The 16,852-nt window shown below is 43.1% G+C and overlaps 1 protein-coding gene across 2 annotated transcripts in view; it reads right to left on the bottom strand.

The window, feature by feature from the left end:
* Positions 1–92: 92 nt before the first annotated feature.
* The window catches only part of LOC108256366 (protein argonaute-3), a 43,060-nt gene continuing 26,300 nt past the window's right edge, over positions 93–16,852 (bottom strand). The window contains exons 9-19 of one of the 2 annotated variants that reach the window (XM_053675028.1): positions 16,660–16,779; positions 13,875–14,018; positions 12,918–13,051; positions 12,588–12,772; positions 11,851–12,010; positions 11,154–11,244; positions 10,843–11,037; positions 9,956–10,090; positions 8,559–8,660; positions 7,568–7,767; positions 93–7,400 (exon numbers count right to left, since the gene is read on the bottom strand). In XM_053675028.1, the coding sequence (XP_053531003.1) occupies positions 7,292–7,400; positions 7,568–7,767; positions 8,559–8,660; positions 9,956–10,090; positions 10,843–11,037; positions 11,154–11,244; positions 11,851–12,010; positions 12,588–12,772; positions 12,918–13,051; positions 13,875–14,018; positions 16,660–16,779 (1,575 nt within the window). In that variant the 3' untranslated portion in view covers positions 93–7,291. The remainder of the gene's footprint in view (positions 7,401–7,567; positions 7,768–8,558; positions 8,661–9,955; positions 10,091–10,842; positions 11,038–11,153; positions 11,245–11,850; positions 12,011–12,587; positions 12,773–12,917; positions 13,052–13,874; positions 14,019–16,659; positions 16,780–16,852) is intronic. The other variant, XM_053675029.1, reaches the window with a different exon arrangement.

The raw sequence follows: 16,852 nt of genomic DNA, 5'->3' as shown, positions 1-16,852 counted from the left end.
ATTCCCACCGTAGTTCATCCCGGGAGACGCCCCAGCGCCTCAGGCGGGTCACGAAACACACGAGACAGAACATATGGTACACGTGGACGTCGTAAAAGCAAAGCTTTTGTTTTATTGCAATTAGTAGTGAAAGATACACTTCAATCTAAGGCAAAGCAACACTAAAAGGCCATCAGAGAAAGAGTTACAAAACATACATAAGAAATACTTTTAAAGGTAAAATAAAAAGACCCCTTGGTGTAGCGACACAGAGAGAGAGAGGGAGACAGAGTCATGGAGCTCCTGGAACATGAAACATTCGTGAAGAACGTCCTTGAGACCCCCCGAGCTGAAGGACAGTCCTGAAGGACACTTAGCTGAAAGAGTGCATACTTTGGTTCCTCTAGGGATAAACTTTACTCTTTTGAAGATGTCGTGGAGTTCAGCGTCCCGTGCCGTGGACGGACACGAAAGACGATGCATTTAGAGGAAAAATTAAAGGAACTTTTTTTCTTTTTTTCGATCTGCTAACTCGTGACGCTATTCGGCGTCCACAGTCGTCATTTTGGAATGCTGGAGCTTGACGTTTTCAGTAAACAACTGTTTGTAAACAATCCACAAATTCAGGAACAGTTGTGCATGTGCGTTACTCTCCATGCGTGAACTCCACCGGAACTGCATGGTTCTGTCCCCCCCCTTCATTAAATGAACTAATGGCTGAAGACGAAACCTGCGATCGATGACGAGACGGTGGTACGAGCTGTGGCTGTCAGATCGTGACTGTCTTAGATCGTGCTGGACTGGAGGAGCCGTACATGGACGAGTAGGACGTTTTCACACGTGGGGGTTCGCACAGTTAGTGGTTTATAAGACGCGACTGCGAGTTAGCATACTTCTCTATACAAACTAAGGCATTTAATAAACAGAAATAATAATTAAAAAATAATAATAATAATAATAATAATCTGACAACAGTTAAGGCTGAGGCTCATGTCATCCGAGAGGAATGGGACTCGTTTTACTTCCTGCTCTCTCCTTAAATGGCTCTGGCACAAAAGACGACTCACTCGAGCACACGACTACGAACTGCCCGCCCCGGAACGCAGGGGAACTTCTATGGCTGGAGTTTTAGCAGCTCTGGATTTGAAAACACGTCAGCTTTGTTTATTGTATCGTCAGTGTGGTTCTCTGTCCCCTAAACAGAAAATAAGCAGCATTCAGAGGGGTTCGGGGTGGAGCAGCTCGATTTCCTTTCCTCTGGATGTAGTGTTAAGTTCGTCGTTAACACCGAACGGGCTTGTGCAAATAATCGATTAGACAAACTCCTGCAAATCATTTCTAAATTCTCGTCACGTCCTATTCACGACGAGGCTCTCGAAGAGCCCGGGCTTATTCAGACGGCAGCATGGGGACAGGTCCTTAATTCGAACGAGCAGGCAATCCCATGATTCCGTTCACTAGATGAGAGTTCCACTGAGGAGAAACATGCTGAACTGAGCAATTGTCCATCCATTCAATCATTCATTCTGCATACTGCTTATTCTTTTACACAGGATCGTAGGGGAGAGTGGAGCCTATTGCAGGGAACTCGGGGCAGAAGGGTAGGTGAAATCGCGGACGGGGTTGCCGACCCATCGCAGGACACGAATCGCACACACTTCGGACAATTTAGAAGTGACGATCGGTCTACAACGCATGTCTTTGGACGGGAGGATGAAACCCCGTGCTAGCGAGGGCCCCGAAGCCACCGGGCCTCAACGGTGAAATCATTCCCAGTGTCCCAGACAATGATCAAAAGTTTATCCTCAACGCGACGTAAGATTTTAACGTCGGAATTATACCATTTATACCACAGCGCTGTTGAATTCTCAAATCTGATTCGTCAAAAGGTGTTGATGACTGACAGTGGTTTTTTTTTTTTTTTTGCTGGCTGTAATCCTGTAAGAATGTTCTAAACGTCATGGCTTCTAAAGCGACCTTCTCATTTCTACAGCAAACTCCTACTCCTAAGTTTTCTGCGAGGAGACGTTTATTCAGCGTCTATGGAAGGAGTCTCCAGCGTCAGCTCCTTGGTAACAGTCTGAATTTGTGCTTTTTCGGTTCCTCAAGAACAATCATGACAATCTGCATTTTTATTTTTATTTTTTTTTTTGGTCTTGTCCATTTTATAGGAGAGAGAGGAAAAAAAGAAAGGGCGATGACAGAACGATTGTTTTTAGCTGGTATAGTGCAAGTGGTAACGGGAACAAACTTTTTTGCGGACATTTGACGTTACGTGCGACAGATTTTAAAAGTAGTAATAGTTAGCAATTTGCTGTGGTATAAGAGGAATAAATCGACTCAGGACGTGCCGCTATAGGTGAATAATCAACTTTGACGTGGTAACAGTAACTCTGCTCCACATCACGCCTAAGAATCAGAATCATTTCTTGAAGATACTGGAATATGCCTTAACACAACCTCAGGTCCTCAGTCGCCTTCACGGCGTTTAGAGATGATGTACAAAATCCAGTCCCGATAAGGTCTCTCACGTGAATTGACGTCTGTATTATCCTAACTAAAAGTGCTCGTCTCTACAGTATGGTGAACAGAATTGTGGGATTGCCTTCTCTACGCAGGCCATTTCTGTCCAAAACGAGGACACCTTCTGAATGAAGCACCAACATATCTAACACAGGGGTAATGATGTTTGTTTTTTTTTAGCAGTCCATAATAATAATAATAATAATAATAATAATAATAATAATAATAATACTGTAAGGTGTTGAGTACGTACTGCAAAATAGTGTACAATTGATAAATCCGCACACTTCTGATTGAACCCGACCGGGTCATTGGATTCTGTCCCGGTACTAAATCAGGGAAACCAGACGGTTCCGGGAGACTCGGTTTGAAAAAGAAACCGGCTCTTCGGCACCGGATCTGACGGGCTCTCGTTTAACAGGACAGTGTTACTGTTACTGTTCGTTTGGGATTTGGTGCCCTCTTGCTGCCCCTCCTTTCCCCCCTCCACAACGCTGCCTGCTATGCGGACCCTCCAGCCGCAATTTAGAACGCTTTAATAAATACACCGTAAAATATTTCGCATATATTTCGAATATATTAAAAGAAAAAAAAAAGAAAAAAAGAAAAATTAAATAAGACATAAAAAAAAAAAAAAAAAATGAAAAGTTGGCTCAATAAACAAAGAAGTGTTAAAGAGACACACACACACGCACAAAAGAACACTTCTTACAATTATATCTACTCAAATAGTTAAGGATAAATGTCGTCAGGCATTAAGTCTAGCACTGATACTGTAATCAAAGCAATGTTTGCAGTTTAACTCGTTTAATTGAACATTTGCAGCATACCAAGGTCAGTGAGGTGCAGTGTTTCGAGATCTCTTGTAAGAGGTATTTCCTCCTGGACCGACGGGCACCCATGTGACCGACGAGCGCCCGAGGGGTCTCTAATTCTCGACCCTAATACTCCGGGTCAAAAGATAACGAAGATAATAAAATAGACTCATATGATATCTGTAAGTACTTTCTATAGGGCATTGCACGAGAGCTGACCGAGCCACTTGAAGCGAACTCAAACCAGCGGGGAGCCAAGCAGAAAACCTAGACCTGTTGAACAGGCATGTGCCAATATTAAATTCATACATACCAGCCTAAAGTTTCGTCACAGACTTATCCGAATGTAATCGAGCGGTCTCGGGTAGACGTCGCGAATGTCATTGAAACTACACGATGCCTTGCGAGTTCCTTATAAGGAGCTGCTGAGCAGTCTCGTTCCGCCTGGGGGCGGGGCGGATTTCCACTCATTAGAATTTTAATAATGAGCAGTGAAACTGCACTACCTTCAAAATGCAAACATTGCCCCGAAAAGCCGCCTGTCCAGGCAACGTCCGTCCAAACGGGATGCTGGGATAGTGAGGATATTTTGTCCGGCACATGCCTAACGTGCTTAGAAGATTAAAAAAATAAATAAATAAATCAGAAAGCAAAAATCAGTCTTTACTTCCTGTTTGGGTGGCAGTCTTTAAAGTGCTGTGCTAGGCTTCTCTCTCCGTGTCACGCTGGGTACCAATCCCCCCCCGCTGGTCCGGACACAAACCCCAGAGCTCAATCATATATATGGTTGTTTTTTAATTTTATTTAAATATATATACTTGGCATATATTATCATCGTTATAACTGAATATACACGGAGACTTCACCAAGCCTCGTTCTTTAGATGAAAAATGTGTGAATGTAAGCTTGTGCATGCGTCTGCATGTGTGCAAGGTACGATAAAGAAAACGGTTTGATCTGTCGCTTGAATTCGGATTCTTCAGCACCATCATGAGGAAAGGCACTTTCTAAGGACTTTAACCTCTTTTGGCTCCACACGTTTTACACTGAAACACTGAAAAAGGGGGGAAGGTCTACGGGTTTCGAGATGGCGCTTCGAGCTGACTTCGTGAAAGAGGACCGGATAGCGAAACGTCGGCGACTGCGCCGGGCGAAAAACGACACGCCGCCGGGAACGCTCGTGAGGCGAAACACAACTGCTACACGCTAAGCACCATCCGGTCCGACATGCTACACAGCTTTATTCGTAACATCTGCTACCAGAACGTTCCTTCAACAGGACATTTATAAATACTCTACATTGTCGTGGTGGGACAAAAAAAAACAAAACAAAACAAAAAAAAAAACTGATGAGCAACCATAACTCAGATAGTGGTTCAATTATTTAAAAAGACATACTCATCACAGTATCGATATCAGCATTGGATCAGGGGTTCAAACTGGCGGGTTATCCGATCCGGTGATGCTTTTTATGTGGTGTTGAAATACACAACACAGATCTTTACACATTAACCACGGGACATAAACTGTCCTACAGCGCACCGACATGCTTGTAACGATTTAATGAACTTAGTGACTGAAGCTTGCGATGAGCAGGCTTCGTGACTTGGTATCGGTACTACTGGTACTAGAATATTGGTATCGTTTTGAAAATGAGAAAATGGACTTGGTACAAACTTTAGACACTACACCGTATCACCTGATTACATGGTGATGCGTTCAAGCTTACTGTGATGCTCGACTTTAGCACATGCACTAATATCTCTGCTCAGAAGATGCTTCAGACACAAAAGTACAGCCTTAAAAGCACATTCTTAATCTCTACATAACATAATCTTGCACCATTATCACGGTCTAGTATTTAGTAACATCAGAAAGTCAGTACAGTTACATTTCTTTGTTTAGGAAATCATTTAAAAACCAAAAAAAATAAAAATAAAAAGAAAGAAAAAAAAAAAAAAAAAGGAGAGAGTTATAAATACGTCAGCTCTGGATTGGACTGGAAAGGAAGTCTGATTTATTAAAATTTCTTTTCCTTCTGGTAAGTAATAAAATTGATAAACGTCATCAGGGACCATTTAGCATGACGTGAACTGGTTTGAGGTCTGGGTATCAAAAGGTACCACATCTGTCCTCTTCAAACAGCACGCCTAATCAAACACAACCCAAATGTCTGTTGTAACAAAAAGAGATATGTAGCCAGCACCATTTGCGCACACTATGTTCCCACCCTCACATCAAAATCTCTGTAGTGTGCACCATAAACGATGCACAGTATAGCACCAAGCTTTATTCAGCTTCAATTAGTGCAGGTTACTGTCCCCTCGCTTACGAAACGGGACATGCTTCAGAAGGAGGAAGAGAGCCAGCAAGTAAAACGCCACACTGCCCTCTACTGGCCCTCTGGTGAACAAGCACGAGACACACACACACCCACACCCCGTGTGTCGCTGCATCACTTCACTTGCTCGCTTTCATCCTTGAATGAACCCGAAGCACGCCGTCAGTCTCGTCAAAGGAACCTTTACAATAGCAGCTAGATCCTGATCAGAAATGGCAGACGATGGTAGAATACGTTTCTGCTGTGCAGGATAAAAAGCTGGGAGAGGACTCGTACTGAATCCAAAGACGATCACGCAATACTGACCAGTGAAAGGAATTCTTAACCTTGTGTTCAATCACAAAACAGAAGTTAAGAACAGATCATGGCTTTCTGCAATCGAATAAAGTTGTGACCTCTAAATAATAATTATAATAATAATAATAATAATCACAACTCCAGCGAACCATTTTCTTAAAATCTTCCATTAAAAAAAAAAAACCTTCTAGAAAATATTCCTTTTCTAAAACCAGGCACTTGATTTCGAACCCTCGTCAAAGAGATCTAGTATTTTATTATACACTTTATATATATATATATATGTATGCGCATGCAACTGTAAAAGTGCCAAACATACACGTTTCCACCTTCTACACGACAACCCTCCATCTCCTACTCAGGTACAGAGCGCTGGGTTGCAATCCTTTTCCTCACATCCTTATCCCTACACCGTTCTCACATGATCCTGAAAGCTGTACTCTACATAGGCGCTGATCGATTATTGCACTAAAACCACATAAATATCACAATCTGTCCTGTAACATGGCCTCTACTCGGTTTTTAAAACAAGAGAAGAAAGAATAAGAAGGAGGGAAAAGGAGAATGCAGGGAAGGAGGGGGGGGGGGGGAGAAGCAGTCAAAATTCATCTAAAAACAGGCAAATAAATACTGGGAGAAATTAAAAACAAAACCAGATTAAAAAAAAAAAAAAACCTACAATTTTATACACAAAGGTTAAAAATAAGATCACTTCGCATTGTAGTAAATAAAAGCTCAGCGATCTGAATCACAATGGGACGACGAACTTGGCATGAAGCTTCAAGGAAAGAAACAGCTCTAAAGAAAAAAGAAGAAAAAAAAAAGAAAGAAAGAAAAAAAAAGAAAAAGAAAAGCAGTTTGTTATAACATCTGGACCGAATGGGTGGCACTTGTAATTAGAGCTCGTGTGTGAATTTGAGATATTCCTAACATATAATTCAGAACAACTGACAATCTAGAAGACAAACTCGTCCCTTTCCCAACTCCTTCCTGCAAAACCTGGGCGGTCAAAGTGCTGCTGTTACAACCTTGAGGTAAACAAATCAAGCAGACAAACGGGGGTGGGGTGGGGGTGGGAACTCCCTTTTGTTTGGTGCAAGGGTCACCTTCCTCCGAAATAAATAAGAAAACGTGGTTGGCTGGTTTAATATTGCATAACAGTGCTGAGTTTTGGGTGTGGTTTTAAAGCAGGTGTGCGCGGTCAGGCCGCTTTTGGGATTGGCGACAAACCCCACCCCCCACCCCGACGAAACCCCCACCGCTTCCTGCCGCACAGTGTCCGGTCCGCATTTAGGAGGAGGGTGTGTGGGCGAGCGAGTGGGATGAATCAGGGCTCTCAGGCGAAGTACATGGTCCTCAGGGTGTCGTGGTGAATCTGCACAGCTTTGGCCAGAGCCTGGGGGTCTCGGCCGTTACTCTGACCCGAGACGTGGCTTCCCTCGGCACTAGGGGCGAAAAGAAAAAAAAAAAAAAGAAAGAAAGAGAGAGTGAGAGAGAGAGGGAGGAGAAGATTAACCACATCGTACGCTCTTTTTCTGCTGTTTCAACAAATAGTCATAAATCAAAGTAAACAAGCTAGCTAGTAATTTACAGAAATGTGAAAGCCCCTCACCTGTCGTGCTCTTTGTCCACCAGGTGGTAGCGGGCACGGAAGGCCACCAGGTGGGCGTAGTAGGCAGGAGCAGGGATGGAGACGGAGCGTGTGCAGCGCACGTACGTGTGGCATAGCTGGTAGGTGAGCAGCTGGAACTCGTCGGCTGTGAAGCAGTTGTCGTCCCACAGCACGTGGTAGTGAGAGGGGCGACTTGTGCCCTGGTAGAGAAAACACCAAGCTTACGCATTTGTCTAGTCAATAAATACTTTGTACTGCATACCACTAACTGGTACTAGAGTGCATTTAGGTATTCTGTACTCTCTAGGTCAGGGGACAGCAGCCATAAAGCTTTTCAGTCCTGAACTTCTTAGCCACAGAACACATTAGGCTCAAATTGACATGATTATAGGCTGACCTGTTTATTGAGGATTGGATTAAACCCATTCTATGCGGGTGACCTGTCCAAGTATAAGAACTCGTTAACAAATCCAAGTTCGATACGGGTGGGCTGCGATTTCAAGCAAAACAAACGAATCACGGACCTCACTGCTCAGGGACCTTTGCTATTTTATAATGTTCTAAAAGCATATTGAAAAACATCTGGTGCAGTCCCACAATGCACTGCAGCAGGCGAGTGTCCATGTCCAATATGGAGGTTTGTTTCAACTTGGGTATGAAAGTTTAGGTTCAGCTAGCAAGCAAGAACCTACGCAACACCTTGAAAATTCTTACAGGAACATTGTCTTTCTTTGCAAGCTTGTTCTAAGGCGAAAATGGCAACAACACCACCAAAAAAAATAAACTTTCAAAGTAAGCTAAGCAGCAACAGCTCGTTATAATTAGTCGAGCTATGACGTCGTTATCCGCTTGATTAAAACGAAGCGTGGGAGAAGGGGAGAGCTGAAAAGTTATGGAGATGCAAATAAATTCCTTTAAGCCTGAAGCAAAGCAATCCCCCGCACAGATGTCAAGTTCAGGAATGTGTGTGTGTGTGTGTGTGTGTGTGTACCTGTATTCCAGCATGGCTGCAGAGGTAAAAGTCAAACTCGTAAGGGTGCGTGATGTCCGTGTCGACGGTCGTACCAGCAGGAATGTTTCCGCTGCGACCCACCTGCAGACGACATCCAGATTGCCAAATATTAATTAACTACTAAGACTTTCTATTCGCACTAAACTTTCTTCTCTCCCCCCCCACTCTTAATTGAATCATTTAGTCATCAATTTCCAGATGGAATTCATGATACAAAATGCTTCAAAAGTCTTTAGAACTGCAGAGGTTACCAGATGAAAATCTGGAGTATTATCATATTCTTCTGCCAATTAAAGATTTATTTAATTTAAAAAAATAAAAAAAAAAGAGTGGACAGAGAATATAAACAGCCTAAATCTCACCATTACAGCTCCATTTACCCTTGCAGAATCCCTGTTACGCTTCATCAACTGGCCAATTTAACAATTTAAAAGTACACGGGTTCTGCCCTTCTGATTTATAGTGGCTCGAACACACTCTTGGTAAATAAGGCCATTGCTTGTGCCTCTTGAGTGCCTCTTATAAAGTCTCTCAGTGCAGTGCAGCTGAAGTAAAATAATCACAGGCTGTGAACGAACAGACTCGTGTGTTAATCGGCATAATTAATCCTTTGGCTGATAAAGACGATAAAGTGATTAAGACGTTAGAGAGAGAAGTGAATGATATATCCCCTCGACCCATCCCCCAACCCCCCCCAAGCTACTAATCCATCTGTTCTGGGTGTGGATATGGTCTGATGAGTAGTTTACAGCTAATGTGTGTCTGTGGGAGAAGCTTTTCAATATTATTTATTTAAGTAATTTTTTTTTTTTTTAAATCATACTTTACAGTCTTTGTACCGGTTAGTAAAAATGAAAAAATTCTGATGTTATATAAAGTTTGTAAAATCGCATATAAACGCTAATACTAACGGTTATACCATAATAACGGCGAAACCTGCTGGTGGTGGCACCAAACCGTTGGGATTCTTCTCATCAGCAGGGAATGGGAAAGCCGCCAGGGCTGACGGCAAGATCAATGGAGCCCGAGGTTCACCATCCAAAAACACAACCCTAAGGATACTGACTGAGCAAGACTTGACAATGTGCTGTTCACCAACGTTCTAACGGAGCTAAAGCATTTTGTAATACTACAACATGAAAACTTCCAAAGATCACTACGATTGACACTCAGTTGAAGGCTGCCTAAGTAGGTGGAATTTCAAGGAAGCGTTTGTACTCTTGAGATATAGGCCGTCCTGTTTGGAGTGTCAGTGTAACTAGAGACGATATGTGAGGTCAAAAACCGTGATTAAAAAAAAAAAAAAAACAGAAAAAAGTGAGGCCTTTATTCTGATGTAAAGATCAGAAACATCTAGTGTCCAGGTATGAGCTCACCCTCTCATTGCGGTCGGCGCAGAACAGGCGGGTGTGGTGGCGTTTCTGCACCACGATGTAGGTGATGCCGGGCTGGTACTCTTTCTCCAGGCTAATGCATGCCTCCCGGATAGCCAGCAGTTCATAATACAGCACCTGAAACAAGGCATATACACACACACACACACACACACACACACACACACACACACACACACACACACACTCGCTTTGTCAGATAGGAAAACTTCTCTCACTACTGATCAGTACAATCCTGAAGCGTTTGATTCCTAATACCACAGCGCAGTTTGCCAATGCTGACCAAACAATTTTATTCATTAAAGAATGACAAGTTGTACTTTTTACCCGTCTATAGTTATGTTCGGTCCATTAATAGTAGCTAAATCTGTGTAACAAGTTAGTTCATGTTATTATTTATGTTATAAGCATGTATAAACAGTCATTACCTCACAAACCTCTCTTTTCTTTCTCTTGAAGGTAGTAAGACAAAGTCATGTGACTCGAAGTGCGTTTCCTCACAGAAAACTTCACCAAATTAACAATTTTAAAGACGTGTACAGAGCTTACAGAAAATGAATTCTGACCAATCAGCATCAAGGACTCAACAGCGTTTCGGTACAAGGTACGTTAGCGCAGTCTCAAAAGAAAAACAATAAAAGAGGTAATAATGGTCGTGGGTCATGTAGTGCACCAAAGAACAGGAAACTGTCCATGTAAATCTTTATGTCCTCAAAAGGTTCCAGAACCTCTCTGAAAACATGTGTCGTGTATAAGAAAAGGAAAAGAAAAAAATAGAAAAGGAAAATAAATAAATAAATAAATAAATAAATAAATAAATAAATAAATAAGTACTGCGTAGTTGTTTAGAAAACTTCGTAATCACTGACCTGTCTGAACTGGCCCTCGGACACACCGTCCCTGTAGAAGATGATCCGGGTGGGTTTGTATCGAGTGGACTTGTAGAACTGGATGAGGAGCTCACGTACCATGGAGGCCAAGTCCTGAATCACTTCCTGCCGCGGCCTCTGCACCCTCACGGTGGCACAGTACCGACTGGGGTGGGCGTCCATACTGCCTACCACCTAGAGAGAGAGGAATGAGTGAGAGAGAGGAATGAGAGAGAAATGAGTGAGAGAGGAGACAAGAGACAAGAAAGAAAAGGAGCAGACAGAGGCAGATGGATGAGAGAATCACTCACCGCAGCGATGGACGGCTTTTTTCCGTCTCCAGCAGGAGGGTGTGTGACGTCTGCACCCAGGAAGATCACAGGCTGCTGGAACACTGATGGCCTGAACACCACCACCACCACACACAGACATACACACACACACACACGTTTGTCTTACTATCTTTTTGAGGAACTTCCATTGAGGTAATTATTAATGCAGCTAATTAATGTTATGTCTACACAAAGAAACATTTTGGCACAAAAAAAAAAAACAACTAAAAAAAACCCGTTTTCCTCATGGGACCAACCAAAAATTCCCCAAAGTCAAAACTATTCCTATCCTTCTCGGGGCATTTGCTCTCCAAATTTTTTTTTTTTTTGCTCTCCCGTTTCACCCCCCCCCCCCCCCCCCCCCCCCCCCCCATCCCCATCATCTAGCATTTCTAAGGTCTCTCTTCCTTTACTTGTATCCTCTAAACTCACATTAATAAATCATACACAACTCATTCTGTACATGTCTCTCTCTCGGTCTGTCTCTTGCCTTCTCTCACTCTCTCTCTCGGTCTGTCTCTTGCCTTCTCTCACTCTCTCTCTCGGTCTGTCTCTTGCCTTCTCTCACTCTCTCTCTCGGTCTGTCTCTTGCCTTCTCTCACTCTCTCTCTCGGTCTGTCTCTTGCCTTCTCTCGCTCTCCCTCTTTCTGTCTCTTGCCTTCTCGCTCTCTCTCACCGTTGATGTGGTACCAGGATGTTGTTGATGCCGCCGAGTTTGACGTTGATCTTGAGGCAGAGGTTGGAGAGCGTCTGCGGTGACGTCTTCACCACGTTCTTCACCTGCACGCACTGAGTGGCCATTCCTAGGAGAGTGTCTCCTACACGCTTCACCTCCGCTACACACACACACACACACACACACACACACGTCACTTTAGAATGACTTTCATTTGTTTTAACAGAAATAAAAATACATCCCTATCAAAAGGAGCCAGAGACAATTTTAATTTTAGAAACGTTTTTCTAGTTTCTGATATAAAGAAGAGCGACAGCCGGCCGTACTGAACGCCGCTGACTGTCTGACGTAAGCTTCAGAGAACAACCGACAATCTCACTCTCTCACTAGCAAGAGAATCCTAAAGCTGGGTTTATAAAAGGCACGTTTCCACCAGAGGAACCTTTGTAGTAATCTATGGACTTCAGGGATGGTTCCACCAACCAGGGATGGGTTCAGTGCCGGGGCTGTGGGTTGTGAGTTTGTGTTTCACTTCCTGTTATAGAGTCTGTACTACTGGGGTAAAGTGTACTCTGCTTACCATTCTTGATCAAAGCAGTTCAAACGTACAGGAGGTTTTTCAAAATATAATAAACTGCCATTTAAAGATACGGCATGACACCACGCCTACTTATTCAAACCGCTGTGGGACAGACAGTTATCAGAAAGTCAGAGATGTGCGTTGCGCTGCTGCGTACCATAGACAGGTGTTTTCCCCGGCAGGATCACGATGATGAGCTGCAGGCCGGAGTAGGTGTTCTTAAGGTGTCTGAACATGGGCTCCACGCTGTCGGCTCCCTGCGCGTACTTACAGAAACACGGCTGGCCCTGGATGGGCATCCCGGCGTCCTTCGAGATCTTGCGCAGCTGATCCGTGAACCCCCTAAAAGACGATAAAAGGTGAGTAAAAGCCAGGACCAATCAGAAGTTATGTGTTCTAGGCACCCTAGGCAGTGATTGGCTCGTTACAAAACTCTTAATGACAGCACTGGAAATGTTTGTGATGAGAACGGAGACAGAGAACGTACTTAAGGATCTCCTCGCGGCATTGCCTCTGTGTGGCGAAGCATGCGATGGCCCACATCTTGATCTCTACACCGGTGTGAAACTGCTTTCCCCGCATGTCCCACACACCGTGACTGGGCGTGGCCACGGTCCGGTTCTGCAAGAAAAAGCACAGGGATGACCTGCTGCATGCTGGTGTGTACACACACACACACACACACACACACACACACACACACAAAATAGGCTCATACACAGGACTACTACTTTATACTCTACGTCAAAATACTAAAACAGTATGTAGATAACAACAACAACAAAAAAATACTGAGCAAACATTTTTAAAACAGCTTTTAACTTGATAACATTTTACATCCCTTAATTCATTCGTCTGCAGTTTTGCTATGCTCAGCCATGTTTAGTTAACTGGCAGGCATTAGATGTTGGTTGGTTTTTTATTGACTTTGTTTGCTTTAGTGCTGGATTGTTAATTCGCTGTCAGAAAGCTCACATCAGCGTCGGGAGGTGAAATCAGACGCTACTCGTCGTGCGAACGCAATTACGGCAACAGCAGGGAAAACCAGCGAATTAGCTTTACGTCAACTTTACTACGTCATCGGCGCGGATCGCTTCTTTAAAGAAAGATCTGCGGGTTTGTATTATTTTGACTACAACTGTATGTTCCTCAAATAAATGAAGAGGTTTTTTTTTGACATTCCATGCATTCCAAACTGTCAATTCTCAATTCAGCACTGAGAGAGAAAACTAAACAATAAAAAACGGTCAAACGATAGACAGTTAATCGCTGACTAACGGTGCCTGGTTAACGGTCGGCTCAGTTGGTCAGACCGTGATGTAGTTATTGTTCAACACACAGAATTCACACCAGCAGAAGGTTAGAGACGGGGTTAGTTCCTCCAGTGGAGGGCCAGACAAGCAGACTGACAAAGAGAGATGAGCGTGATTTAAAGGAAGGGTACCAGAAAGTTCTCTGAGCTCACCCTGCCCCCGTACTGCAGCATGGGCGCGGGCAACACACGGCCCGTCACGTGAGCCATCTCGTCCCGCACCCTGAACTGGAACTCCTGCACGAACGGGTCGGCCTCGTAGTTGGCACTGCGTACCTGAGGAGATGAAGAGAGCGGGGGCGGGAGGGACGGACGGACGGATATGAGAGGGAGAGAGAAGCATGAAGACATGGAGAGACAAGGGAAACAGAGAAAAGAAGAGGAGGTCATGAACAAGCTCCATTTATTCGTGGAACTCGTGTGCGGCGAGATCTCGACAAAACACTTGAAAAGCTTCCTTCTGAAAAGCAATTCCGTCCCCTGGCAGAACATTTTGAATACCAGCTCAAGCGGCCATCTTTCATCCGCGTGCTTGAAAACAAACACTGAAAGCGTATTTTTAGAATCACAGATACAAACCGGGGACGTTTTGTACGTCGGCAATGTCAAACTCATTACGCCCACGGCGCATCTCGCACGGCTTATCGCTAAATGAATCAACAGAGTCATGGAAACTTTTAATGGAGAAGAAAAAAAATAAAAAATAAAAAAAATGCCAGGCATCTTCCTCTTTTTACCCAATGGACTCGATGAGCCAAGGCATGTTTGGTGCTTGACGCTTGCTAAAAAGTAATGAAAGACACAGCACAGTTGTCTAGAAGTCATGTAACTAGATCGTCGCCTTAAAAGACAGCGAGGCCTCATTTATCAAACTGGACGTGAATCAATTTATCCGTAAATCGTTCACGGGAGAATTTACACTAGAAATGTGCTATTCATGAAGATCCGGTTAGTTCGGAAAGCTCTTGGTAACCTATAAAAGCTTCTGAGATCTATTTACAGATAAGAAGATACATTTACATAGGGTTTGAATTTACAGTAAGATATACATTTATATACAAGAAGACTCACTAACATGAACCTCGATTGCTCAGCTTCAAACTTGCGTAGTCGGCGCGAGTTCCTGCATTATATACACTATATAATTTTTCTCCTCTCGATTCTGCACATGAATCCAGAAACCCATACATCAAGACACACAAACCATTCGAGTAATGGCACTATATAACAGGAAGAAATATTATCGTGTGTCTGTGGTAATTGTGGCACTGCTCTGGCTAAGGTGCGTTACTGGAAAATTTCGGACGCATTTACGAGTGACCCAATTCACTCGTGACCCAATTCCGATTTGTTTTTCCTCCCATGCGGCCCATTAATGTGTAAGCAGAGAGAAAAGAATAAAAAAAAAATTAATTTAAAAAAAAGGCTCACGTATTCCGTTCCGATATTCTCAGATAAGTTTCAGACCTCATTCGAATGTGGAAATAAACCCGATATGAAGCATGAATCAGATCCGATCATTTGCGTCTGCCGTGTAACAGACGGATCGGATATTCCCCAGTCAATGCGAGTCGGATGGAGGGCGAAGGATCGGCCCGGCGGGGTCATGCCGAGTCTTGAGCCGAGTCTTTGGAGCGAAAAGACCGTGCAGGCGAGAATGCAAGATCGTTACAGAAAAAAGGCCGTATTATATTTTCGCTTGCCTCAGTTACAAATTACGCCTTTTTTTTTTTTTTTTTTAACTTCCTTTTCTGCCCAAGCTTCCAGTGATGTCTACCTCTAGGTGTTTCACAAAGTCGGATATGGGACACTTTTAAAAGAAGATCATGTAAGCGGGTAATCAATAAATAAATAAATTAAATAAAAATCGGATATAGTTGACCGATCAGAACTGGGCATCAAGACCTACAGTGTAAACGCAGCCTCAGTGTACGCTGTGGTTAAACATTTAATCGTTTCCAGTAGTTTCGTTCGTAGCTTTTCTCCCAATTCAGATTAATTAAATTCATGAAATTAATTAAAAAGTCTAAAATTAACAGAATTATACAAAAAAAAAAAAAATTTCAAAAGGAGTTTAATTTTTTTTTTTTCCGGTTTTCGGCCAAATGCATCCTGAATGATCGGTTTCGGCCCAGAATTTTCCTTTCAGTGCATCACTAGTTCTCGGCTCTGAGCTTTTTTGCCTTTGTAGAGTTTGGGGGTTTCACCAAATGCAAATTAGCTGTGCTCTAAAAGCATTTGGTAATTCCAAGCTGGTTTTCTTTGTAATCAACATATGAATGTGATTACAAAGAAAATCAACAAACTTTCTGATGAATTTATTTTTGGTTTCGCACACAAAAATATTTACATAACTTTACTAAATAACTGCCAAACGAGGCCCGTTGTTCTGCTTATTAATTGATATTCCAAAACACCAAACCAAAACTATTGGTGATCTATCATCAGAAACACTTCTGACACAGAACCCTGCCTTCAAACGTCCACGCACGCCTCCTCCCACCCGAGTATGTGGAGTGATGCCTGAGAAAGAAAGTCACTCCAACTTTCAAGAAGGCCACTAATCCTGTTTTATATCTGCTTAACAGCTGCATTATACTTGTATTCACAGTGAGTTAAGAAGAACGGTGTGTACAATTTATTTTTTAGAGGAACTATTCCACTCATACGCATTGTTTAAAAACTGTAAAGTCAAAAGGTTTTGCATCATATCAATGGCATTTCCCCTATCTGGTTACAATTACACTTAGATTCAAGTGGCCATTATTTACACCTGTCTGAAGTGCAACTTTACAATGCATCCATTCCTTTAGAAGGGGTTTTATAATAGAGTTAGCGTTATCTCCACTATTACACCAGTTCTAGAGGATCAGAGTGTAATACTGTCTCCAAACAGTAGGGGTGCGTAGTAACTCACCAGTCTGCTGATCTCCTCCTGTCGGTCCGGTGCCGAGCGCGCAGTGGCTTTGATCATAGTGGACGTCTGATTATCGGTCAGTTTCTTGATGCATCGCTGACCTGCTACGATGTTACACACCTGAGAAGAAAAGAGGCACGGAAACAAGAACAAATTCGGTTAAAAACTGAAACTATGTATGAACGAGAGCTTT

Source organism: Ictalurus punctatus, chromosome 23, assembly GCF_001660625.3.
Source record: "Ictalurus punctatus breed USDA103 chromosome 23, Coco_2.0, whole genome shotgun sequence".
Lineage (NCBI taxonomy): Eukaryota > Metazoa > Chordata > Actinopteri > Siluriformes > Ictaluridae > Ictalurus > Ictalurus punctatus.
This window is presented reverse-complemented; position numbering and strand designations above follow the sequence as displayed.